The 22,477-nt window shown below is 37.1% G+C and overlaps 1 protein-coding gene across 3 annotated transcripts; it reads right to left on the bottom strand.

Moving 5' to 3' along the window:
- Positions 1-476: 476 nt before the first annotated feature.
- Positions 477-21,576, bottom strand: LOC117321469 (tetratricopeptide repeat protein 28-like). Of its 3 annotated transcripts, none has more exons than XM_033875887.1 (21): positions 21,488-21,576; positions 21,010-21,164; positions 20,625-20,834; positions 19,723-19,900; positions 17,836-19,343; positions 17,126-17,469; positions 14,777-15,406; positions 14,128-14,297; positions 13,003-13,227; positions 12,182-12,329; positions 11,646-11,818; positions 10,090-10,193; positions 9,483-9,708; positions 8,365-8,450; positions 7,826-7,983; positions 7,514-7,634; positions 7,215-7,280; positions 6,972-7,048; positions 6,746-6,824; positions 6,084-6,098; positions 477-3,587 (listed from the first exon to the last, which is right to left on the bottom strand). In XM_033875887.1, exons 2-21 carry the CDS (start codon positions 21,112-21,114, stop codon positions 3,342-3,344), a joined length of 4,869 nt encoding a protein of 1,622 aa, XP_033731778.1. In that variant the 5' UTR covers positions 21,115-21,164; positions 21,488-21,576; the 3' UTR covers positions 477-3,341. The 3 variants fall into 3 exon arrangements, with proteins under 3 accessions (XP_033731778.1, XP_033731783.1, XP_033731789.1); XM_033875892.1 differs by having other exon boundaries at positions 21,010-21,158; XM_033875898.1 differs by lacking the exon at positions 6,084-6,098.
- Between the last annotated feature and the right edge of the window lie 901 nt (positions 21,577-22,477).

The raw sequence follows: 22,477 nt of genomic DNA, 5'->3' as shown, positions 1-22,477 counted from the left end.
ACTTATATTTTATTTTGTCTAACCGACTCACGTTGGCTCTACGTTGTAGATGATGTTATTTTGCCCACTCCTTTTCTAAGCCTTCGCGGCAGTACGTCTGATTGACTTTGGCTTCTAATCGCAAGTCCGCCAATAGCCCATTCTTCAAAACAAACCAGTTTGCGCATGCGCTCATGACATATTTTCTGCGGCTCATTTACATATAAAGATTGTAGCACCGCATTAAATATCCCTGTAATCAGTGGTCAGTTTTCCAGGTTTTAATTGCAATTATGAAGAACTACGGTATTGTTTTACAATATATCATCATCAGGATATATGGGGGCTTTAAGGCCAATGTAGCTAATATATGTTACTTGTTATAGTCCAATGGTACCTTATATTTGTGGCTTGTTAAGTTCAATTATGGCAAACATTTATAAGTTTCGTTCAGCTATTGTGATGTTAAATCATTTGAGAAAACAGAACGAAACCAGTAAAAAATAAAAAATATTTAATATATAAAATAATCATCAATAAACAACAAAGATCATATTGAATGGTTATAAAAACGACAGATAATATTTCATCAGAGTGGTGTTAGTAATGCCGCTGATGCTATAACCTCCTTTACTTGAATAAGTTAAATATTTCCTTTAAAGGCTAAGGATCTACGATATTCACGTGAAAAATATACGTCCGGTTTTAAGTGTTATCGTAAAAAAAGGAGATATTGAAGATTGTTTTAATTACCCACGGATTTCGACATACCAAAGACGCATTTCTCTCTTAATATTCAAGGTAAAAGAAAGCTTCCTAACTATTATTCTTTGCAAGTAATTTAGTGATATCAACTAAAAGAGATGATGTTTTTGCGCTTAAATACATAATTTATGAAGTCATACATAGTTTTGAACTTTCTATTATTTAGTAGATAATATTGGCTCTGACAAAATATTAATCCTTACAAATCACATTTCAAAATTTACGAAGTTGAAACAATATAACACGCATATCACGCAACACACAAAATGCGACACTTCTGCCAAATGGTCAATATTAATTTAGTGTTTACTGTCACAAGTACATGTATCTCATTTATCATGTTCACCAATCAAATACTACGAAACCGAAAGATTTCCAAGATAAAAAAAAAGGTGTTTATCACCATAACAACTGATTACAGTATTACACCAAGCTTATCTCACACATACTGACAATTTACAGTCAAACACTTATAGTTTAGTCCAATACATCTGTGTCACATGGCTAACCTATTATCAAAGCTATAAACCCGTTACACAAATTGTGTTAAAATGAACACACGCATAAAGGCAACTAAAGATGGTACCATTGGCTGCACGTTTCCATTGCTTTATTTGTGACCGTGGGCACAGACTTTTAATTACATTGTGATGACAGAAAAGAAACAAAACCTTTTTACGAGTCAACATGTTCATTATCTTAGATTTCAATTTAGCACGAGAAACAATTATTCCCACGACCATGGTGCAGCAGTGGACACCCTGTACAAAGTCGACAAGAATGTATCATCCCTGCTTTTCCTCGGTATCTGTTACCGTTTGACATTAAACTATAGTTCTAGTGTAGACATAAAGCTCTATTAAATAGAATTTGATTTGTGCTTTTCAACGTGTGATCATTTAAGAGGTGAGAAGCCAATACGTGCGATATTGTTTTTTCTATACAGTGTATAACTGAGCAAACATTAACCAGCAGACAAAACCTCGACTGGCATAAATGATAAGTTGAGATATAATCAAGAGGATGCGATATATTAAGCATTGTTAGCATCCATATTTACCATGTTACAACTCCGATTATTGGTATTGTAAACAGACAAAGTATGATTAGCAATTATATACCTCAATACTCATGTTTTCTTATAAACTTTCTGCTTTTCTTTAACGTTAAATTATTTATTTTAAAAACATGTTTTTTGAATACTTGATACAAAATCAACAAAAACTGAAAGACATATATTAGTATATATAAGATTAAGATAAATTGAAAACCATCACTCTAAAAAATGTCATGTTCGGTAAATTAACGTAAATTGTACTGAGAATATAAGGCTGGCATTCTTCGACCATTTCCCTATTAGTGTGTAATACACCGATATCATGGGCAGCCAAAATATTTAATAGACATCTTACATTTTATACACATAACATTATGTTATACACTTTATTTTTTAATGTTATACACTTTACATTATGTTGTATACTTTACATTATAGTATGAATCTTTTACATAGGACTTTATATTAGTATATTTATACAAATTTCCATCTTATCTTTCATTGGTGCATATACACTGATATCACAGACTATTGATAATGTACATTAATATACATAGTTAAGTTTACACTTGATATGACGTTATACATTTTGACATCTGACATAATATTTTCATACACAAACGTAATGTTTACATCATATCAATATTTAATATTGGCTGATTTATGATTCCATTATAACCTTGTAGCAAGCACATTATCACAAAACACAAAAAGGTGTATCAAGATACTTTCACATCCTGTTGAGATTAGCTAACATTGACTTAAAACCAGTCACAAAACTTAACAATTTGATACATAAACACAAATATCTACAAACATTAACACAGAATTATTCTCATCATCAACACGTCTAAGGAAAACACACTATCATTACATAGGGTTCTGACGTGAAGATACGAAGGCACAAATACAACACACAATCATAGTTTATAGTTATAACATAAAACATAATCAGATCTGTTTTCCATTTCAATTTGGCAACGTTAAATATCACAAAAAAACAAGGTCATCTGTAGAAAACGTCCTTCAAGCGTCATGGTTATATATATATAGGTTCTTTTCATTGTCGCAGTTTAAACGCAAATGTTTACCTCTGGACTAACTCTTCTTAACAAGTAAACAGTACAATCCTCGGACCACTCCAAGGCCCGTAACCCTCTTGCCTATTGCGTCTCTACCAGTGGTTATCACCTGTACCTCTATAACCCCGGTGTTAATTGATGTACTATGTATGAACATATATATCGAGAACTGCCATGGCCCTAGACAGCAATTTGTGTTGCACACATTCTAAATGAGATGAACATACAGTGGTAGTATAGTCTATACATGAACTATGTCTGAGTACCTCAGGTAGAGGTGTATATAGTTGAAGACTTCCGTTTGTGCATTCTCAAAAATTGTTCATATAGTTTTGTTCCTCCGTTTGATATATCTTCGACAATATATCAAGGTATTAAAGTGTGGTTTCAAACAGAAGTATTCTGAACCCAATAGAAGCATGTATATTATAAAACTGTCGGGTATGGTTATAACATGTTCATGTACTCTGTATATACGGGAGATACAATTTCATCACATCGTTACGGTGTCTCAGATCTATGTGATTCATCCTTTGTTGAAGGACGTACTGCGCATAGTCACGTCTCTGATCCACCTCGGGGATACCCATCAGAGGTTCACGGTCAACGGGTATCCTTTCACGTGATGCACTGGCACCGGGCATGACCTTCACTTTGGTCGGCGTGGTACGCGGACGGCCAAATTTATCAAGAGATTCGTTAGCCTGAAAAAGGACGATATGATATTAAAACATGTCGAATTTTGTATTTTTAGTTGGTATACTATGCATAAAGTGTTGATGTGAAGCACACGATTTAAAGATACTATATTTGATGTACCTACCTTCAAACACAAGAACATAGTCAGGATTACACAATAAAAAACCAATTCCCCGACACACAACTACAATGATTAAAACTTTGCAAACTACTCCATTGTATTTGGCATGTACTATATCTTTAACAAAATTCATATCTAAAAGTGCTAAATACTTGTACAATCTAAAATGTTCAACAATTTCCAGCAGTCTTGTTTTCTTGTTCCTTCTCTTTATAAGAAGGAACCTCAATTAGGTCATTAAAGCACGAACTACTGAAATTAAGAACAATGCATTTGTTGACAAAAATGTATTTGTTCTAAAAATATAACATCTAAAAGTGCCTACATAGTGAAAACCTCATCATGATACATTTCAATTCATATTTTCATGCAACTTTTCATTTAATGATGTAATAACTTACTTATATAGCAGGTTGTATGGATTTGTATGAATTTGATAGTACGACAATAACCACTTTCTTTGTAGCATATTTTACTGACGTTATAGCGCATTGTACTAAATTTGCAATAACTGGACAAATAGTTACACTGTATGTAAGTAACAACTATCGTCGTTAGTTGTATCTATAAATACTTACGGTAATCCCATCAAAAGTAATACAAAAGATAACTATAGGACAAGAACAGAAAATACTGTAGAGGAAATCGTGGAACATGTTTAGACATTACCATTTTCACTCTCTAAACCGACTTAATCACCAAAAACATAACATGAATACAGTCACTACTATGATCAAACTATAATTTAAATGTTACCTTCATACTGCGATAGATATATGTGACAGTATGTCAGCTTAACAAACTGAGTTTCAAACATCGCCAAAGTAAATTGCAAAAGAATAAATCACACATCTGTCCAGTGCCATTACTATCTTCTGTGGGTACCGAAAATTTCTCAAGAAACACATATCAGTAATATGGTAGCAACAACAATTAATGTTCTTACATTGATTAGCAAGTCAAAAACTAAACAACAATGATAGCAGGCACACAAAAATACAACAAATGATACATTATATCAAACAATGACGGGCACGGCACACTATAATGATGTAGACAAACAACAAAGATATCACATTAAACAATGACAACAGGAAAACAGCAATACAAGATAAGATGAATATTCCTCAAATAATTCCATTCTCACTGACAGTTTCATTTACTCGAGCTCCCAATACTATCCTCGAGGATAAGTTATTTTTATTTTCCTTTTTTTATCACACCCTTAGATTTATCCATTTTTATAACTAACTGAGACCATATCCTTAAGTATCCTTGTATATATCGTAAATATAATAAACACTTCAGTAAAATACATACTGAAATATCTCTCCTTTCTACACCCATCATTGCCGGTACGGATATGAAAATCTGTTGTGAACCACTGGTTTGCACAAGAGGCAAATGTTGCGGTAGCCTACGTAGAATTGGAAAGTAACGGACTTGCGCTCCGACAACAACGTTATCAAATCAGAAGCATCCGCAGCGACATTTTTTATATGTGCCCCGTCCTACTTCAAACCCAAACCCTGGGAGGTATTCAATCAGAGACAAAACAGAATCTTAAAATCGGCACTGACTTATCTTTATTTCTGTTTGTTTGTGTATTGGAATTGCTTTACGTTTGCTTCAATATCTTGCTCTCTGTTCAACCTTAAACTTTAATGGGGTTGCAATAAGGGCTGGTCAGTATAATATGACCAGGTGGGATATCATGCTACAATATGACATTTCGGTGTGATAGTAATATAACAGTGTCGTTAGGTGGCACCATCACCCTTAGACACTGTCTTAATAGACAAGATTCCTGTCAAGATATAAAACCCCAATCAAACTTATATATAATGATTCATTCCTCCTTCCAACCTCAAAGACGGTATACAAAAACAAAGCAATAGCACAAGCACGAAGACATAAATGATATATGTACCCTTTATTGTAAGCCTCACAAGCATGTGTATACCAATAATAAAACAATTCAGTTGTATAATATTTCTATTTCAAGAATGCCATGAGAAAGTTTTTTTTATTCATTCACGACTTTCTACCCTGAATTAACGATAACATATCTTTTTACAAACATGTTAAATGAGCTCCTTTATTAATGGGATGTTGGGGCAATTACACGACAATGTGAATGATTGGCGATAATACGATGAATAATACTGTTTTGACTAAGATGTTCAACCAGGTTTATAACAGAGTATGCTTTATAACAATTACCTACAAAGTAATATTTCTATTCCAATGATGTCCCCTACCACATCAAATCATCTTTTCTATTTTGCCATTCATATGTACTACTTTTTGCTAATTTCAAAAATATGATCAACAAAATTATCTAACATCCACTCAATAATACGCATGCATTTTGGCTTACCTTGACAGATTCCGACTAATGCATTTAAATAATGGGTTATTATTAATAACAATCAATCAATAAAACAATGGGAATTTGGCATAACATTAAATGTTGTAATCAGCTGAAAATGTAATTGACATAATACAGAATGACTAGTACAGGTTCCTATGGTGGTCAGACTATAGGTTTTAAGATAGTAGTAATGGTGGTGGGTTGTGGAGGTGGTGAGAGGATGTTTTGCAAAGGAGATAGTGGGGGAAATGTAGTCTATAGATCCTGCACTGAAACCTTATTGAGAAAAGGTCACAGATTAATCAGGAATGCTGTGGGATGTTGTTTTAGCTATCTTCTTACATCAACTGCACTTCATTGCTAGATCATCTACTTTTATTTCATGGACAACACTACAGCACGCTTTACTTGAAATTTTTGTACAATATACCTTCCCCGTGTAAGTTATTGTGTTAAATGAAAAATTATTTAAAGGGAATTCGAACCTGTTCCTCAATTATGAAATTGCCTATTGGTAAGCCTGTTTCATTAGTAAGCATAAGTAAACTTGGTTGCCCTTTTCAAATGTGTGTAGATGGCTAAGTAGTTTAAACTAAGGAAAGGGGACTAGAGATATGGTAACATGTCTGACACATTAGTACACTGGTTATAAGGACTAGGAGACTTACCTGTGCTACAACAGTTATTTGATGCCAGGTCCGTGCTCTTTCTTGGTACTCAGTGTAACGCTCATCCAGATCAGATTTCCTATTAAAAGATTTAAAGGTTAAACATCCTCCAACACACAATGACAGCAAAAGTAAGACCATGCAACACAGTTTGAAAAAAAGTAATACTTCAGCAGATGAATTGTAAAATTTTTCTATAAATTATCTCAGTATATAAGAAACTTACCCTCGAGCTAACTTAATTTTCTCATCCATTTCATCAGCCTTCTCTGCTCGACTCAACCAGGGTGTACTCATTCTCAGCTTAATGAAAACAAAAAACAACATCTGTCATAAATCTTATACTACTGTAAACTCAGCAATTCATGACATTTATACAAATGCATGCACATGTATAGCAGATTTTACTTTGTATATAATTATGTAGAATTATATCAGTGTATTATGTCGAATTTTATCAGTGTTTTACCTGATTCCTCGGCAGCAGTAGTGGGGTTAAGGAAGGTAGGCGACCAACCTCCTGCAGCATGGTTGGCTATAAAATAATAAAAAAACAAAGACATCTTACGGAGTTCCTCAAAGTCATAAAGTAATTTGTCAAATTGTATACATGATTCAATGTATTGCCACGGCAAAAATCTGTGTAATATTTCAAATCTGGCTATAGTATCAGAGAATGCACAAGAGTGCAATTTTAATTTGTAAATTGTTGTAAACAGTAGTGCGAGGACAGGAGAGAACTCTGTAGAAGGTAATGGTGAAGCGTACCTTAATGACCTTGGTGGTGCCTGGCTTCCCTAGGAGGTTAACGTCCAGTCTGTACAACAACACCTGGCTCTTATAGGCACTCAATGCCAGGAACAACTGTAGTGCGGCAGTCAACAGGGTCCTGGAGGAGTGGCAGAAACACACAAGAGTTAAAAGACAATGACTATTCCAAATGTCCAAGAACTTACATTAAATGAGGAATTTGCTTAGAGAAATTGCAACGGTTTACATGCTTTATCATGAATTGTCGGACAGGCATATACCTGCAGTATAAGGCCTAATTTGACCTTCAAATGTCAAAGTTGACCTTACTTGTTCTGGGGTGTACGGTTGAAGTTGAGCAATAGACCAATCTGGTGGAAACCTATGGCGTTCAGAGTTTTCTTCACAGATGGATTTTGCCATAGAGGCCTTACTGAAAGGTCGTTGACCTTGAGCTGTATCTCAGGAGCATGCTTAGTAATACTCATCTGAAAAATATGAAAATTCCATTTTAGGGGGGGGGAGGCAGATTCTCTGATTAGTTTCCACAAAATGTTTACACAGCAATGATTTTTCATGCCAAATTCATTTTATGAATTTCTACGAACAGGCCATGTGAGCTTAAAACAAATAATGTAACAAATATGCTATTAATGAAGCAAATCTACTGCACATGTACATTATTGTATTGTCAAATGATTTATTTCCAGTAAATGTGTAGAATATCTACTGCAGATAAAGTAGTGAATGATTTCATTGTGTAGAGTTGAAGCTTATCTACCGTAAATGTACTGGTGAATAATTTGTTTGTGCATATCTACCGTATGTACTGCACTAGTGGAGACACCTATACCAGGTGGGCTACCTACCAGGTCAATGATAAGAGAAATCATGTCCTGTGACAGAGGAAGCATGCTGTGAATCCTCTCTGTACATGTGGTATCCTTAGTGATTTCTGAAACACATAATCCCATATCTGTATGACGTATACTTATTATTCAATAGCAGTTCACTCATTACAACAGGAGTGGCCAAACACACAGTGCTCTTTAAGTTATATCTTGGCTCTTCCTTTACAAACAGGAAGACTCGTGCGTGGATACGGCAGTTTAAGATCATTATAGAACAATGTGTACCTAAAACATAACAACAGGGTCTGGACCTCAACATGAATAAGTTCTGACATATTTCAGTCAATTTTGGCCCTGCCCATCAGCCCCTGGTTATAGACAGGGCCAATATGTGCATACCATCAAACTGTCATCCCATACTGATAATTCTAAGAAAGGTTTTAATCCTTTCAAATGGCAAATCATCAAATGATGCTCAAAAATGCACTTTTCCGACATAAACTACAGTAAATTTTACCCCACCTTATCACTAAGAACAAATATCTTTTAAAATTCTGCAAGAGAAAATGGGGAAAATACCAATATTATTCTGAGGCATTCAAAATAACATGGTAAACAAATTGATTCTTTTAAGCAGGTACTTCAGTTTTGTTAAAAGCAACAGAGAATACTGAAATGCAAAACAATAATTTCAATTTAAAATTGATAGAATTTAAAAAGCTATAGGGCAATATAAAAATAAAACCTAGATCTGCAGAGCCTTGAAAAAGTACAGGCATTATAAGACCATTATTTTATGTCTATGGTATGAGGCATTATAAGACCATTATTTTATGTCTATGGTATGAAATGCTGTTGATTTCAGAATGGATTTATGGAAAGAAGTGTTTAGTGAAATCTGCTGAACACTTACATAATATATGGATTCAAAAACAGATGATGGCCTTCTTTTAAAATTTACACTTTGAAAGCATCAGAATAATCAGCTATGGGGAGAGTCAAGTAACATGCTGTTCCTGTCCAAGCTGGGTTTAACAACCTTAATTACAACTGATGTCATACCATAAAAGCTGTACTAGAATGCTGTACCAAGAACAATCAAGATTAATTATATCAACGGGGTTATTATCGCTTACCACTGACAGCCCTTAGGGCATCATATGTGGGTACCAGCAGCTCGTCCTTATTCCAGTGAGGATACACCACATAGGGGCTGGCCAGGGTGGAGCCTTTGGCCTGAAAGTGGAAGCCTAGACACTTGAGAAGGTCAAGGCCACCAATACTACCAGTCAGGTGCCCCGACAAGTTTGTCGTCTGTTGGTTGAGCTCTTCTGTGTGAAGCCTCTTCAGTGAGCTGTCCAGCTGGGAACAAGGAGACACTTCAAAATGTATCATAACAACTTAACCATATCTCTTAAAAACCCAGACCTCCAAACCTTTATAAATTCATCATTGATATATTATATGTCACAGCCAACTGATGCAATTGCTCAGACCACCAAACCTTTATAAATTCATCATTCAGATACATCATGGCCAACTTATGCAATTGCTCAAGATTCTGACTAACATTTGTGTTCATTAGATTCAGAAGAGGATTATTATTATGTACAACATAAGATACATTACAGACTAAAGAAGTCTATGAACTCTGGGACATGACTAATAGAAAGTCTTGTTATAGAGTTACCAAGTCTATGAGCTCTGGAACATCTCCAATAGAAGGTCTTGTTACATACTTACCAAGTCTATGAGCTCTGGGACAACATTTGGCTGTTTGGAGTGATGATATAACACTGTACCCAGAAGGGACTGAAGTGTTAGCAGGTGCTCTTCTCTTACAGGCACTGTAAGTTGTAACCAAAAACATCAACAACATATTCACCAGGTATTCAGCATCATATTCACCCAGTATCCAGCATTACGGTAAACCTCCGGTTAGTTCGAACAAAATTAAATAAATATTGACGAACCTGTTCGAATTATTCGAAGTTATGCTTCAGAAAATATGCGCGAGTTCGAACTATTCGAGACAATATCGGCGAAAATCTCGGCAGAGTAAAATCATTAGACACAAACACATCCATCGTAAATCTCATACGTAGCAATGGCAGCCTGAACAATGGCACATTTATCAGTAAGTAAAATGATAGTTTTTCATTTAATTCAATATTAATTGATCGTTAAACGTTCTTCATTTCGCGATAATTATGATGGTTTTTGCGCGAAGCCGCTCGCGGATTGGGCAATGCGTAGCTACAGTAGGCCCCAAAACAGTACAGTACACGTTTCATTTGTGACACAAAAGTTAAACATTTGTACAGTATAATCTTTGCATGATTATATTTTTTATCTGAATGAGAAACTATCACTTTATTATTGTAATAAATGGTCTCTTAAATACATCAAAAGCAGTCTTCATAACCTGTTGCGTTTACGAAACCACTACTGTAAAAATAGGCGATATGTGTTGGTAAAATTAGGTCAGAACATCAACATGTCTGCTTTTAAATATGCCCAATCGTATTATCTACAAAACATAGTTGATACCTGCAAAACTATCCATCACTAATTGGGACACCTGTGGATTGTTTTGACTGGATATGAATGCTCTTCACGTCACTTGGCACGATCGGGCAGCCGATCCTTTCAACTTTACAGCAAGCGACACCTGTGTTCGAACTATCCGCGTGTTCGAATTAATCGGAGGTTTACCGTATATTCACTATGTAATCAGAATAATGTTCACCATGTATTCAGCATTATATTCACTATGTAATCATTGTAACTTACAGCAACAGAACCTGAATGGTGAAGATAGCAACTCCAACAAGAACAGCCACCCCAGGATGACTGATGATAACTGATTATAATACCCCCACTTTACAATCCACCCAGATTCCCACTCTGTCCAAAACACTTGTTAATCAAAATAAAAAGAGAATAACAGCATATCAAAACAGCAAGTACTTGTGCACACCTTAAGTATGTTGAGTTCACAAGTTTCGAAAACATTAATTTGGATGGAAATACATTGTAGTTGGAGAAGTTGTTACCGGAAAAGAATCTGTCTACAGTAAAAACAAAGGAGAAGGGGCATAACTGCCATAGAAATAGACAGATCTAAACATTTTTTAGCCCAGTGCCCAACTTCAGTGTGTGATGGCTACAATCTCACAGATTTCACAAGTTTTGGTGGACACTGTAGCAGTTTTCTGTACAAAATCATTTTCACTGACAAATTACCTTATAGTAAAATAGACTCTGGTTATCATAATTAAACTTTTCATGATAATTACCTTTAGGAAGCGAAGACTTGGGGTTGAGTATTTCCTTTCCTAACTCCTCCTCTACAGCCTTCTCCGTTCTATCAAGTGTCTGGTCAAGCTGGTTATGTCGGATCTCCTTCAAGTTGACCATCACATCCTTACCCACCAGTATAAACGGACACCAGAAGTATGCCTCGCTGAACCTAGCACAAAGAACACAAAATTAACACGTTATTACACATACAAAATCATAAAACAGGAACCAGACTGACTCCATCCATAGTGGACATATCTCAAGAAAGGCATTTATATCCAACAATATGTCTCACATTTCATAGAATCTTTTGGTTAAGGTACAAATCAAACTTAACACAGGTTAATTTGAAATCTCAAATACATCCATACATCCAACACATACATGATTTCCTAGCTGCCTCAAGCTATAATGTACTACCTGACAACAATAATTAACACTTTGTAGCAATGAAGTAATTTGTAAACATTAAATTTTTGAAAAAAGTCTTAAAAAATATAAAGTAAAAGTTGCAAATATGCTACATGCTGACCTGTTGTCCTCTTTGACAGCCTGAAGGGCACTGGTCAAAGCTGTTGTCAAATAACATCCAGTCTGGAGCTTGGCATAGAAGTGGAAGTAGAACTTGTTGACTGCCTCGTTTGGTAGGGGCCAGCCATACACCAGTACACACTCTGCCCCTATAGCAGTAAGTTCATGACCACAATGTAAGGCCTGTATATGTATCATAGGAGAGGGAATATCAAGGAGACACTGTCAATAGTCAGAAGAATTTATCTATATATTTCAACTGTATTACCTTGAAAGTGTGTCCCTTTAACAAACTCGAAATTTGTTACTAAATCATACTCATATGTAGAAACTAATGATATATTTATTACAATATCATCGCATAAACGTTTAATGTAGAATAATATAACCTATGACCTTTTGCTCAGTACAATCAGATTTGGTGTGTTTATTTCAACTTCTCCTGAAAAGAACTGTTCCTTATATAAACATTGATTTTATTGACAGATCAGCCTTTTACAGATTTGAATTAAGCACATTCATCTTCTTCCCCATGAAAAAAAAGAATTGGTGTCATTATTAGGGCAAATGATCTATGTATATAACAGGAAAGAAAAAATGCATCTGCCTGACTGGAATTTTAACTCATGATATGACCTCTAAATCAAGCCAGATATTCTAATTAACAGAACTAGCTGGGTTAACAGTGATAGACTCATTTCTATTTGTATATAGTTCCTCTATAGATATAGGCACATGAACATCGATCATTGTCTAAAAGATAATTCAGAAACTTTCAAAAAGTCTAAAAAGACTTAAGTACAAAGATATTAATGGAATTACCAGCTGCCAGGAATGCACTTGCCAGCTCATAGCCAGGGTTGATTGTCTCTTTAAGTCTGTAAGGACTATAGCCCACATTTAGTGTGACCAGTTGGGCAGACAGCTTCAGGTCAAGAATGTCCTCTACAGTGACCAGGTAGGAGGACTCCTTAGGGGGTCCCTCCACCAGCTGGACAGGGCTCGGGCTGAACACAAGCAGTCCTTCCTTGTAGCACCCGTAGGAGGCTGAAACAAAGAGGTAATAAGCTGCCAGTCACACAGACCAAGACATTACAACAAGATGGTTTTTAACTTTTAGATAAACCAAACAATTCAAAAAAAAATCAAAAAAAATCAAAAACAAATATGTATAACTGTATCAAAAAGATATCACTATTCATGCATGAACCACAGTATACCAAATAAGGCAAAAATTTCATAATTTGGAGTCAAACTTGTGATATCTAATTCTAACTTTGTCATAGCTGCACCATTCATGGAGAAGATTATGAAAGAAATGTGCACTGTAACTTACACAAAAAAGAAACTCTTTTTCACATTGATGCATGACCACAGCTGGTATACATGACAGCATGTATACCAACTGAAACAGTCCTTGAAACTATATTATTATAACTCTAACTCGTACTTGCAGACAGTTCAACAGTTTTGGTTCTAAAGCATTCCCATAAATCTATCAAAATATCAGTCACTTGGCAATTCTTTTCTTGTGTGGTCAATTCTTTCCCTACATTTATCATATCAAACACCTGTTATGATCTGACGGTATTTTTCATGAGTTTAAAATTGTCCACCACTAAGATGTCCTCAACTGAAGAATTTTGTGTGATTCATTTTAATAGTACAGTCATGTATATCAAGCCACGAGACATTCCAAGTTAAGGCCAGTCTAATGTAATTGGTATAGGCACTCAGGTATTTGAGCCTTGTAGGCAAAGGAGTATCTGAAATTATTCCAGTCAAAATGACCAGGTCATTACCTGGTATATACAGTCAATTCTTTGTACACCTGTTTCAGGGGAAGTTACCCTTACTTGATAAAAGATTGCCACATTAATATAGCCATACCTGATCAATCATCTTAGAACCAATTTAATGAAAATCCTGTAGTCTTAAGAGCTTTACCTATGTGTAGGACAGTGGCCTTGGGTGCATCCTGTAGAAAGCGTGCCTTAGTCGCCTCGTGACCTGTGATAGCATCTACATCTACATATGAGGCAACAGTTTTACACTCCTGACGTGCCCAGTCTAGGTCCAACAAGGACGGTCTCCACTCACGTCCATGCAGCATTAGCCTACAAGCATATACATATACATTATAATTCTCTGTAATATCTTATGTTAGATATACTATACCATGATCAGGTGTGTTAAAAGAATCATCAACAACATGAAACCTCTTAAGAATAAATTGAAATATCTGGTCTACAATGAAACCAAATTGAAAAATAAAAGGAACGATTATAGCTATTTTGGTATATACATACATGTGTATATATATATATATAATTAAAGTAAATAATGTCCTTGTGATGGATATACATAATAATAATAATAAACACAAACTATAAAATCACAAGCGCTTCCACATGCTTTGAGAGCAAGCTCTTCAGGTGAAAATGCATATACATGTTGAAATTTGTTTGATGTGACAGCATTACCATGACTTTCCCCTCTGAAAGCTGATCATTAACTTAACTTACTTTTCTGGAAGCTGTATAATATTACCTGACCTTACTTTTCTGGGAGCTGTATAATACAACTCTTCACTTACTTTTCTGGGAGTGAAGGGTTACCAATCACCATACATCTGTCTTTGCTGGAAACCTGCTCAAACTGTGTGACACACTGAGACGAGGTTGTTATATCTGTACCCGTCGAGGTCCTTGAGGTCAGAGTGGAGTAGTTATGGATGTTTAACATTTTGTCTGGGAGAACTGGGTAGCCTACTACTGGTGGTGATGTCACCAGTGTCTGGTGGTTCAGTTTCCCGAGAGGTAAATGTTGGAGACTTGCTGCCTCTGTACCAGAAAACTCAGAAATTCCAGGGAGGATTTGTGTGGACTGTCGGGTTGCATTTTTGCTGAGTTCATCTGACAGTTTTGTATTTTCTTTCATTGGAGTCTTTACTCTAGACATACTAGATGTCACGAGTCGAGGGTTGGCCACTTTTTTAAGATCAAAAATGGCTTCTGATGAGGACACACTGGAGTTTTCACCTGGTGTTGTACTGGCAGATGGCATCATAAGTGACAGCACCTTACTGAGCCCACCCTTCCGTGCCTGAGTTCGTTCAAACTCCAAATCATCCTTCTCTCGTAGGTGATTAAGTTCATTGTTAACAACTTTCTCAAGTGCAAGTAGACTTGGGAGGTAGGTAATGCGAAATCTGTCATACAGATTCCTAAAGTAAAAAAAGGAAAACACTATATACGTAATATAACAATAAAACAATATTGTAAATTAATGACTACGAACAAAATCTGTATTAGAAGTTGCCATAGGTACAGTGGGTATGTGGATTTAGGTTACCATAGGTACAGTGGGTATGTGGATTTAGGTTACCATATGTACAGTGGGGATAGAGAGGTTTGGTTTGGTTTATTTTGCTTAACGTCCTATTAACAGCTAAGGTCATTTAAGGACGGCCTCCCGTGCGTGCGACATGCATGCGTGTGGTGAGTGCGTATGTGTGTTTTGGGAGGCTGCGGTATGTTCGTGTTAAGTCTTCTTATGATAGGCCGGAACTTTTGCCGATTTATAGTGCTACCTCACTGAAGCATACTGCCGAAGACACCCAGCAGCACACCCCACCCGGTCACATTATACTGACAACGGGCGAACCAGTCGTCCCACTCCCAAAATGCTGAGCGTTAAGCAGGAGTAGCAACTACCATTTTTAAAGACTCTGGTATGTCTCGGCTAGGGGACAGAACCCAAAGCCTTCCTCACAGCGGCGAACGCTCAACTAAAGGCCAAAAGTGAGGCATTGTCAAGGGAGACATTAGGAAGAAGAAAGTTGTTCAGAAAGAAGAGAAAAGATAAGTTCCCAAATTTAGTCGCCTCTTACGATCATGCAATGGGGGCAGCAGGTACAATTCTTACGCTCTACCTGCAGGGCAGCCATAGAGAGGTGGGGAATTTGGATGTAGGTTACCATAGAGAGGTGGGGTATGTGGATGTAGGTTATCATAGAGAGGTGGGGTATGTGGATGTAGGTTATCATAGAGAGGTGGGGCATGTGGATGTAGGTTATCATAGAGAGGTGGGGTATGTGGATGTAGGTTATCATAGAGAGGTGGGGTATGTGGATGTAGATTATCATAGAGAGGTGGGGTATGTGGATGTAGGTTACCATAGAGGGGTGGGGCATGTGGATGTAGGTTATCATAGAGGGGTGGGGCATGTGGATGTAGATTATCATAGAGAGGTGGGGTATGTGGATGTAGGTTATCATAGAGAGCTGGGGAATGTGGATGTAGGTTATCATAGAGAGGTGGGGAATGTGGATGTAGGTTATCATAGAGAGGTGGGGTATGTGGATGTAGGTTACCATAGAGAGGTGGGGTATGTGGATGTAGGTTATCATAGAGGGGTGGGGCATGTGGATGTAGGTTATCATAGAGAGGTGGGGTATGTGGATGTAGGTTATCATAGAGAGGTGGGGAATGTGGATGTAGGTTATCATAGAGGGGTGGGGCATGTGGATGTAGATTATCATAGAGAGGTGGGGTATGTGGATGTAGGTTATCATAGAGGGGTGGGGCATGTGGATGTAGATTATCATAGAGAGGTGGGGTATGTGGATGTAGGTTATCATAGAGAGCTGGGAATGTGGATGTAGGTTATCAATAGAGAGGTGGGGAATGTGATTTTTAGGTTATCAAGAGGAGTGGATGTAGGTTATCATAGAGAGGTGGGGAATGTGGATGTAGGTTATCATAGAGAGGTGGGGTATGTGTGTGTGTGTGTGTGTGTGAGTGTGTGGGTGTGTGTGTATGTGTAAGGAGGGGGGGGGGGGGGGGGGGGGGGGGTATGTGGATGATGTAGGTCACCATTAAGGCAGCAGGGTATGTGGATGTTTTTACCAGTAGGTAGAGAGGAGTACATGTATCATAGATACCTTGAATACCAGTCTTGGAGGATACCAAAAGGGCAGTGGTGGAGATGTTTGTCTGGAATGATGATAAGTGGACTTTTCATGTCCAGCTTTATTAGAATATCCTCTACAGGAGCCAGTAAAATATCAAACAGTCTGCGTGCTGGTGATTTCAGAGGTTTATCCATGGATGCATCCTCCTCTGACTTCGTCTTTTTCAAGTCACTGTCAGACTTCCCTAACATCAAGTTCTTTTTCCGTACTAGTTCCAATTCAAGATCTTTTGGAGGTAAACACCTGTTCTCACATGAGTTTTGTAAAGACTTACGATCCATATATGTCCTCATCTCATTTAGGGTATCTTTTACCTGCAAGGTAAGTCATCTGTGTGGTTAGAGTTAGGAACAGATCTACGGTCTTCATGTTTTATACAAATGTGATATGACTATCAATTTGTACATCTAAAATCTAGAACCATAAAGATATGACACATGGAATAACATAGAATCTTTTGGCCACAAGCAATCAATCAAGGTCACAAGATAACTTGTCAGTATTCACATATTAAGTAGTCATGGCTTTATAAGTTAATAAATTGATCCTTGTTTTCAACACATTTTCTGTTAGATTAATTGAAGATTCTCTGTACCTACTGACACACATGACTACATGGTATTTATTGGTGAAGACCACACCTTCATACTGTAAGTAAAGTTTAGACTGTAGTCACTGACCTGTTGTATCATGTCCTTGTCATCCTCTGCCTTGCGAGAGTAGAACCTGACAATACCCTGACCTGGCGCCAGCACCCACAGTAACAAGTGACTGTTGATCAGGGAGTAGAAGAGGACATGAGCACTCTGTTGGCTCACCACACGATTTATACGGTCAGTCCCCCACACCTCAAGCACTGACCCATGGCTGTAACCGGTCAGCCCTAAGGACAATGAGGCCAGATAGCCTGGCTGCTGCGTCAGGTGACGCCGCCGGTACATCTCCGCAAACTGTAGACATTCATCCTTGTTGCCCAGCTTGGCCAGAACACACTGCATACCATCATAACACTGGACTAATTGCTGGTGATACTCTATGGGGCAATGGGTGTCTTCATCTTGATGCTCACGAATTTTCATTTCTAGAAAAGGAATTAATTTTGAAAAATACTTCCTAGCTAGCTCAATGTCCATCATTTGTGTGGAATGTTGTTTGATACAGGCAATGCTGAATTCACATAATGTCTGAATGTCAGAGAAGAAGTAGTCCTGAGCCAAGTCATAGGCCTGCTCATAGTAATGTATGCTGTACTGGTTTCTCTTTAAATCACGGAAGGCATTACCCATTTTACACAAAGCAGTAGCCTTACCGCGATAGTCAGTTCGTATACAGGCATTATACATGGCTTCATATTGCTGAACTGCTGCCTCATAGTCCCCCTTCAACATGTATGTGTCTGCCAACATTTCCCTGGAAATAGTCATCATTCTGGTGTCTTTAGATTTGTCAGCGATTGCGATATATTGATCATGATATGTAACAGACAGCTTCCAGTTGCGCAGAGCTGCATACACACTACCCAGGCAGCCATAGGCCTGGGCCACACCTTTCTTATCCCCTGCTTCTTTAGAGTTTTTAAGATACATTTCATAATTTTTCAAAGCTTCCTTATAATTTCCAAGAATTTCATTGAGCATCCCTGCATTGTGAAATGATTCACCAATTATTTTTCCAGTTAGATTATACTTGTCAAGTAGATTTGTGTACTGTCGAGCATGTACCACAGCACTATGCATGTTACCAATAGACTTGTAGGCTATGCTAAGATTCAGATGGAGTCCACACTGAAGTTCACGCGTCCAGAAGTCTGGAATGTGATCCTCGGTTCCAAACTCCTCTATAAGTTCTGATTCAAGGTGTAATAACTTTTCATAGTAAACTATAGCCTGGTGAAGGTCACCACTCTCCAGGTATAATGTGGCGATGTTCACCAGTGCTTTGGTCTGATAGATCTGTTCGTGGGTAGCAATGGCCGTGGACAAACACTCCTGGTACAGACTGATGGCCTGCTCACTATGCTTCATAGCAGAGTGAGCGTTTGCCATGGTCAGTAACACACGCATGGTGATGCCCTTCTGATTTGTTTGGAACTTCTGGGCAGACTCTAGTACTTTAACACAAATATCAAACTTCTTTGCCTGGAACAGACACACACCAACTTCACTCAGCTTTTTGTAGGCATCCATATCTGAAAAAACATCACAACATTTATATAAACGTTTGCTTTTATTTATTATGAAAACAGATTCAATAAAAAATGCAGATTATCAAACTGATTTTATTTGATGTCAGCTCTCTACAAGTTTTGCTAAATTTCTTTTAGTCAGGTAAACAAGGAGCCTTATCAATATATATAATCATTTTAAGAGAAATCCAACAAAAGTAAAAAAGCAGAAGTGAAGCAGTAGACTTGTTATTGGGGTGTTTCTTAACTCTTATAGGCCAAATGGTATGCCAGTTTAACATTTCAGGAAGTAGTAATTTTATCAGACTAAAACTAGGTTCTAGCCATTTGGCCTCCTGTCAATTTTTTATAATGCATTGAAAAAACACAAAGTTTATTTTACCCAGTAATGTTTCTGCCAGGTCTATGGACAGATTACAAATGTTGCCAACCACAGCAGCAATGTGATCAGTGATGTCCTCAGCGTTATCAGGGTCAAGGTCTAGGGCAGTTAGCAAGGCATTGATGGACTCACGATTTTGTTGCATGTGGAAAAGAGTAATTCCTTGTAGCTTGTATATCTGTAGATTATGTTCATACAATGTTGATTAATGAGCATTACATAGTAGACTATGTACAGTCTTGACAGTAAAATTAAGTATGGTAAGTAATGTAGCAAGAAGAAATAAGTATACATTAGGTGATATTTTTCCCCTGCATATACCATACTAATATAGATGACTTCAAATCTTACTCTTTATTTATAAATCTGTAGCTCAATTTTATTTTCTTAAAGCAACATTACTGGGCCAAATGACCAGCATTGGATAGGTAGGTGAAGTGTTTAGAGTTTGGATATCTTGGGTTCTTGTCTAACCCTGTCTGTAGAGGTTTTCCCTGTCTATTGATATTGGTTTAGATATCTCTCCACGCTCTTAGATGTATTAAAATGTAATTCATGATAGAGGCCTGGTAATAAAACAATGGTATTTTCCTACTAACTCCGCTATGGAGAATGTACCAAAGGTTCTGAGTTCAATCTCTTGCGGAGGCTTAAGAATAATGACCAATGGCAAAGTTGGATGTTACATCATGTACTCGTGTGCAACCACATTATTTTTTTGTGATTTTTTAAAATCAAATTTAAATCACTAACTAAAACTGTTTCAACCCATCCCCCATCCCCACCCTATCCCTTTACATGCCTATAACCTAAATTTGATTGTCAAAAGACAACTAATTAATCCTTATATGGTGTATCCACATTCAAACATTCAGCATACTTATTACCAATAATTAGCCTACCTCTGGGTTGTCAGCCTCAATCAGGATCATCTGTTCTGTATCCCTGAGTGCCCTGATGAAGTCTCCTTCCTCAAGATAGGCAGCTGTCCGAGCCATCAATACCTCTACATTTTTGTCATCTATTTCCAGAGCTTCATTGTAAAGTTTTATAGCTTCCCCATAGTCGTGGATATGCATGGCTTCATCCCCTCTCTCCTTCAGTGTTTTCACCTACAACCACAACAACCCTCATACATATCCATTTACAGATCTTTGTTAATCATTGTATTCCTGTTAACAATATCATGCATACATTTTACGTCTATAACAGATACACACATGGTAAAACAATTTGTGCATGACAGTTGTACATTTTTGTAAATCAAAACATTTTAGACTGTGTTACCTCGAGGAGTTCCTCTGCTTCACTGATTGGCTCGCTGCCCTCAGCCAGGCTGGGCATGCTGAAGCTGTGAGACAGATTGGTACCGAAGTGACTTCCCCGTTCCATACTGTGTTGTCTCTTAATCAGCTCCTGTCTTAATTTAGTCCATTCTGAAACTAAGAAAATAACTACTTTATTATTTGATCACTGATCAATGTTATTACTTATTTGTAAGTATGCTTTCTGTTGCATTTGAATACTATGTTGGCAGTTGTTCATCGTGACACTTAACATGTAGTTGCACTGATGATGCTTTTATTAATTCTTACATTACTAATTATTAGCTGTACGTCCCGACTGTTTGATGGTGCGAACAGGTGCTTGTTCTGTGGAGAATAGAGATATATGAATTGGCCGCTTCCGTGATGATGAAGGTACAAATTTCACTGCAAACATGTGGGATAAACTTCAAACGATGTGCCTTAGAATTATATATTACCTTGTCATCAAGGCATTTCCGTTCGTTCGTGTCAAACCATCATAAACATAATATGGTCAATTGCCTTTAAAAACCACCGGAAGTGCTCGTTACTATACACAACATCTCAATAGTTCTGCGTTCGAATAAGTACAAAGTATCAACCGAACCAATCTCTGCCAAGAGTTGTCGTTCCTTAAACACTAAGGGCGAATTTGTTCTCCTAAAACCAGTTTTAGTTTCGAACCGGTTCTGTAAACTTTCCATTTGTTGAGTAAACCAGTTTCAAACCACATTTAAACTGAAACCGGTTCATTCATTTGTTTCTGATAAACCTAAACTAGTTTATTAAACCATTCAAACCACCACCGGTTGTGGTTTGGAAGGTTTCGTTTCTGAAAACAAGATGGCGAATGTTGTCAACACACATGCAGAATGTGCTCTTGAAGTGCGCTACGTGCTCCAAACTTGCCAGTTATGGCTTGTAGAGTCATTTGACTGGACAAATAAAATATAAATTATAAATATTAATAATTGTTTTCCCATTGGTATGACAGTGTTCCCTTGTGTTTGAAAGAAAGTCTGCTAGAATTGCATGCGTTTCCCTGTCATTGCATTGAATTGTGGAAGTATGTCTTCAACATAATTTGGGATTCGGGGGATTTTTGTGCGTTCAGGAGGTATTAACGTTTCAAATACTGCTCTGAAGCTTTTTCTCCCAAAGACACCATATTGAAAACTAGAATTTCGCATTTGTTTCTCAAGAGCAAACCAGTTTTAGTTTACAAACCGTTTTGAAAACCAGGTTTAAACCATAAACCCAAACCTAAACCAGTTTATTTGCAACAAATTTGCCCTAAGTATAGATCTATAGATTTTATCAGTCATTTAGAAAGTCATGTTTCATTTCACATACACAGAACGCTTAAATTTACAGATAGTATGTCAAATCTAAAGTCACGTAAGGTGGAGTGGTTACAATCAGTTTATTAGTTGAGATGCGGGTTTTCG

This window comes from Pecten maximus, chromosome 2, assembly GCF_902652985.1.
Source record: "Pecten maximus chromosome 2, xPecMax1.1, whole genome shotgun sequence".
NCBI classification, from domain to species: Eukaryota; Metazoa; Mollusca; class Bivalvia; order Pectinida; family Pectinidae; genus Pecten; species Pecten maximus.
This window is presented reverse-complemented; position numbering and strand designations above follow the sequence as displayed.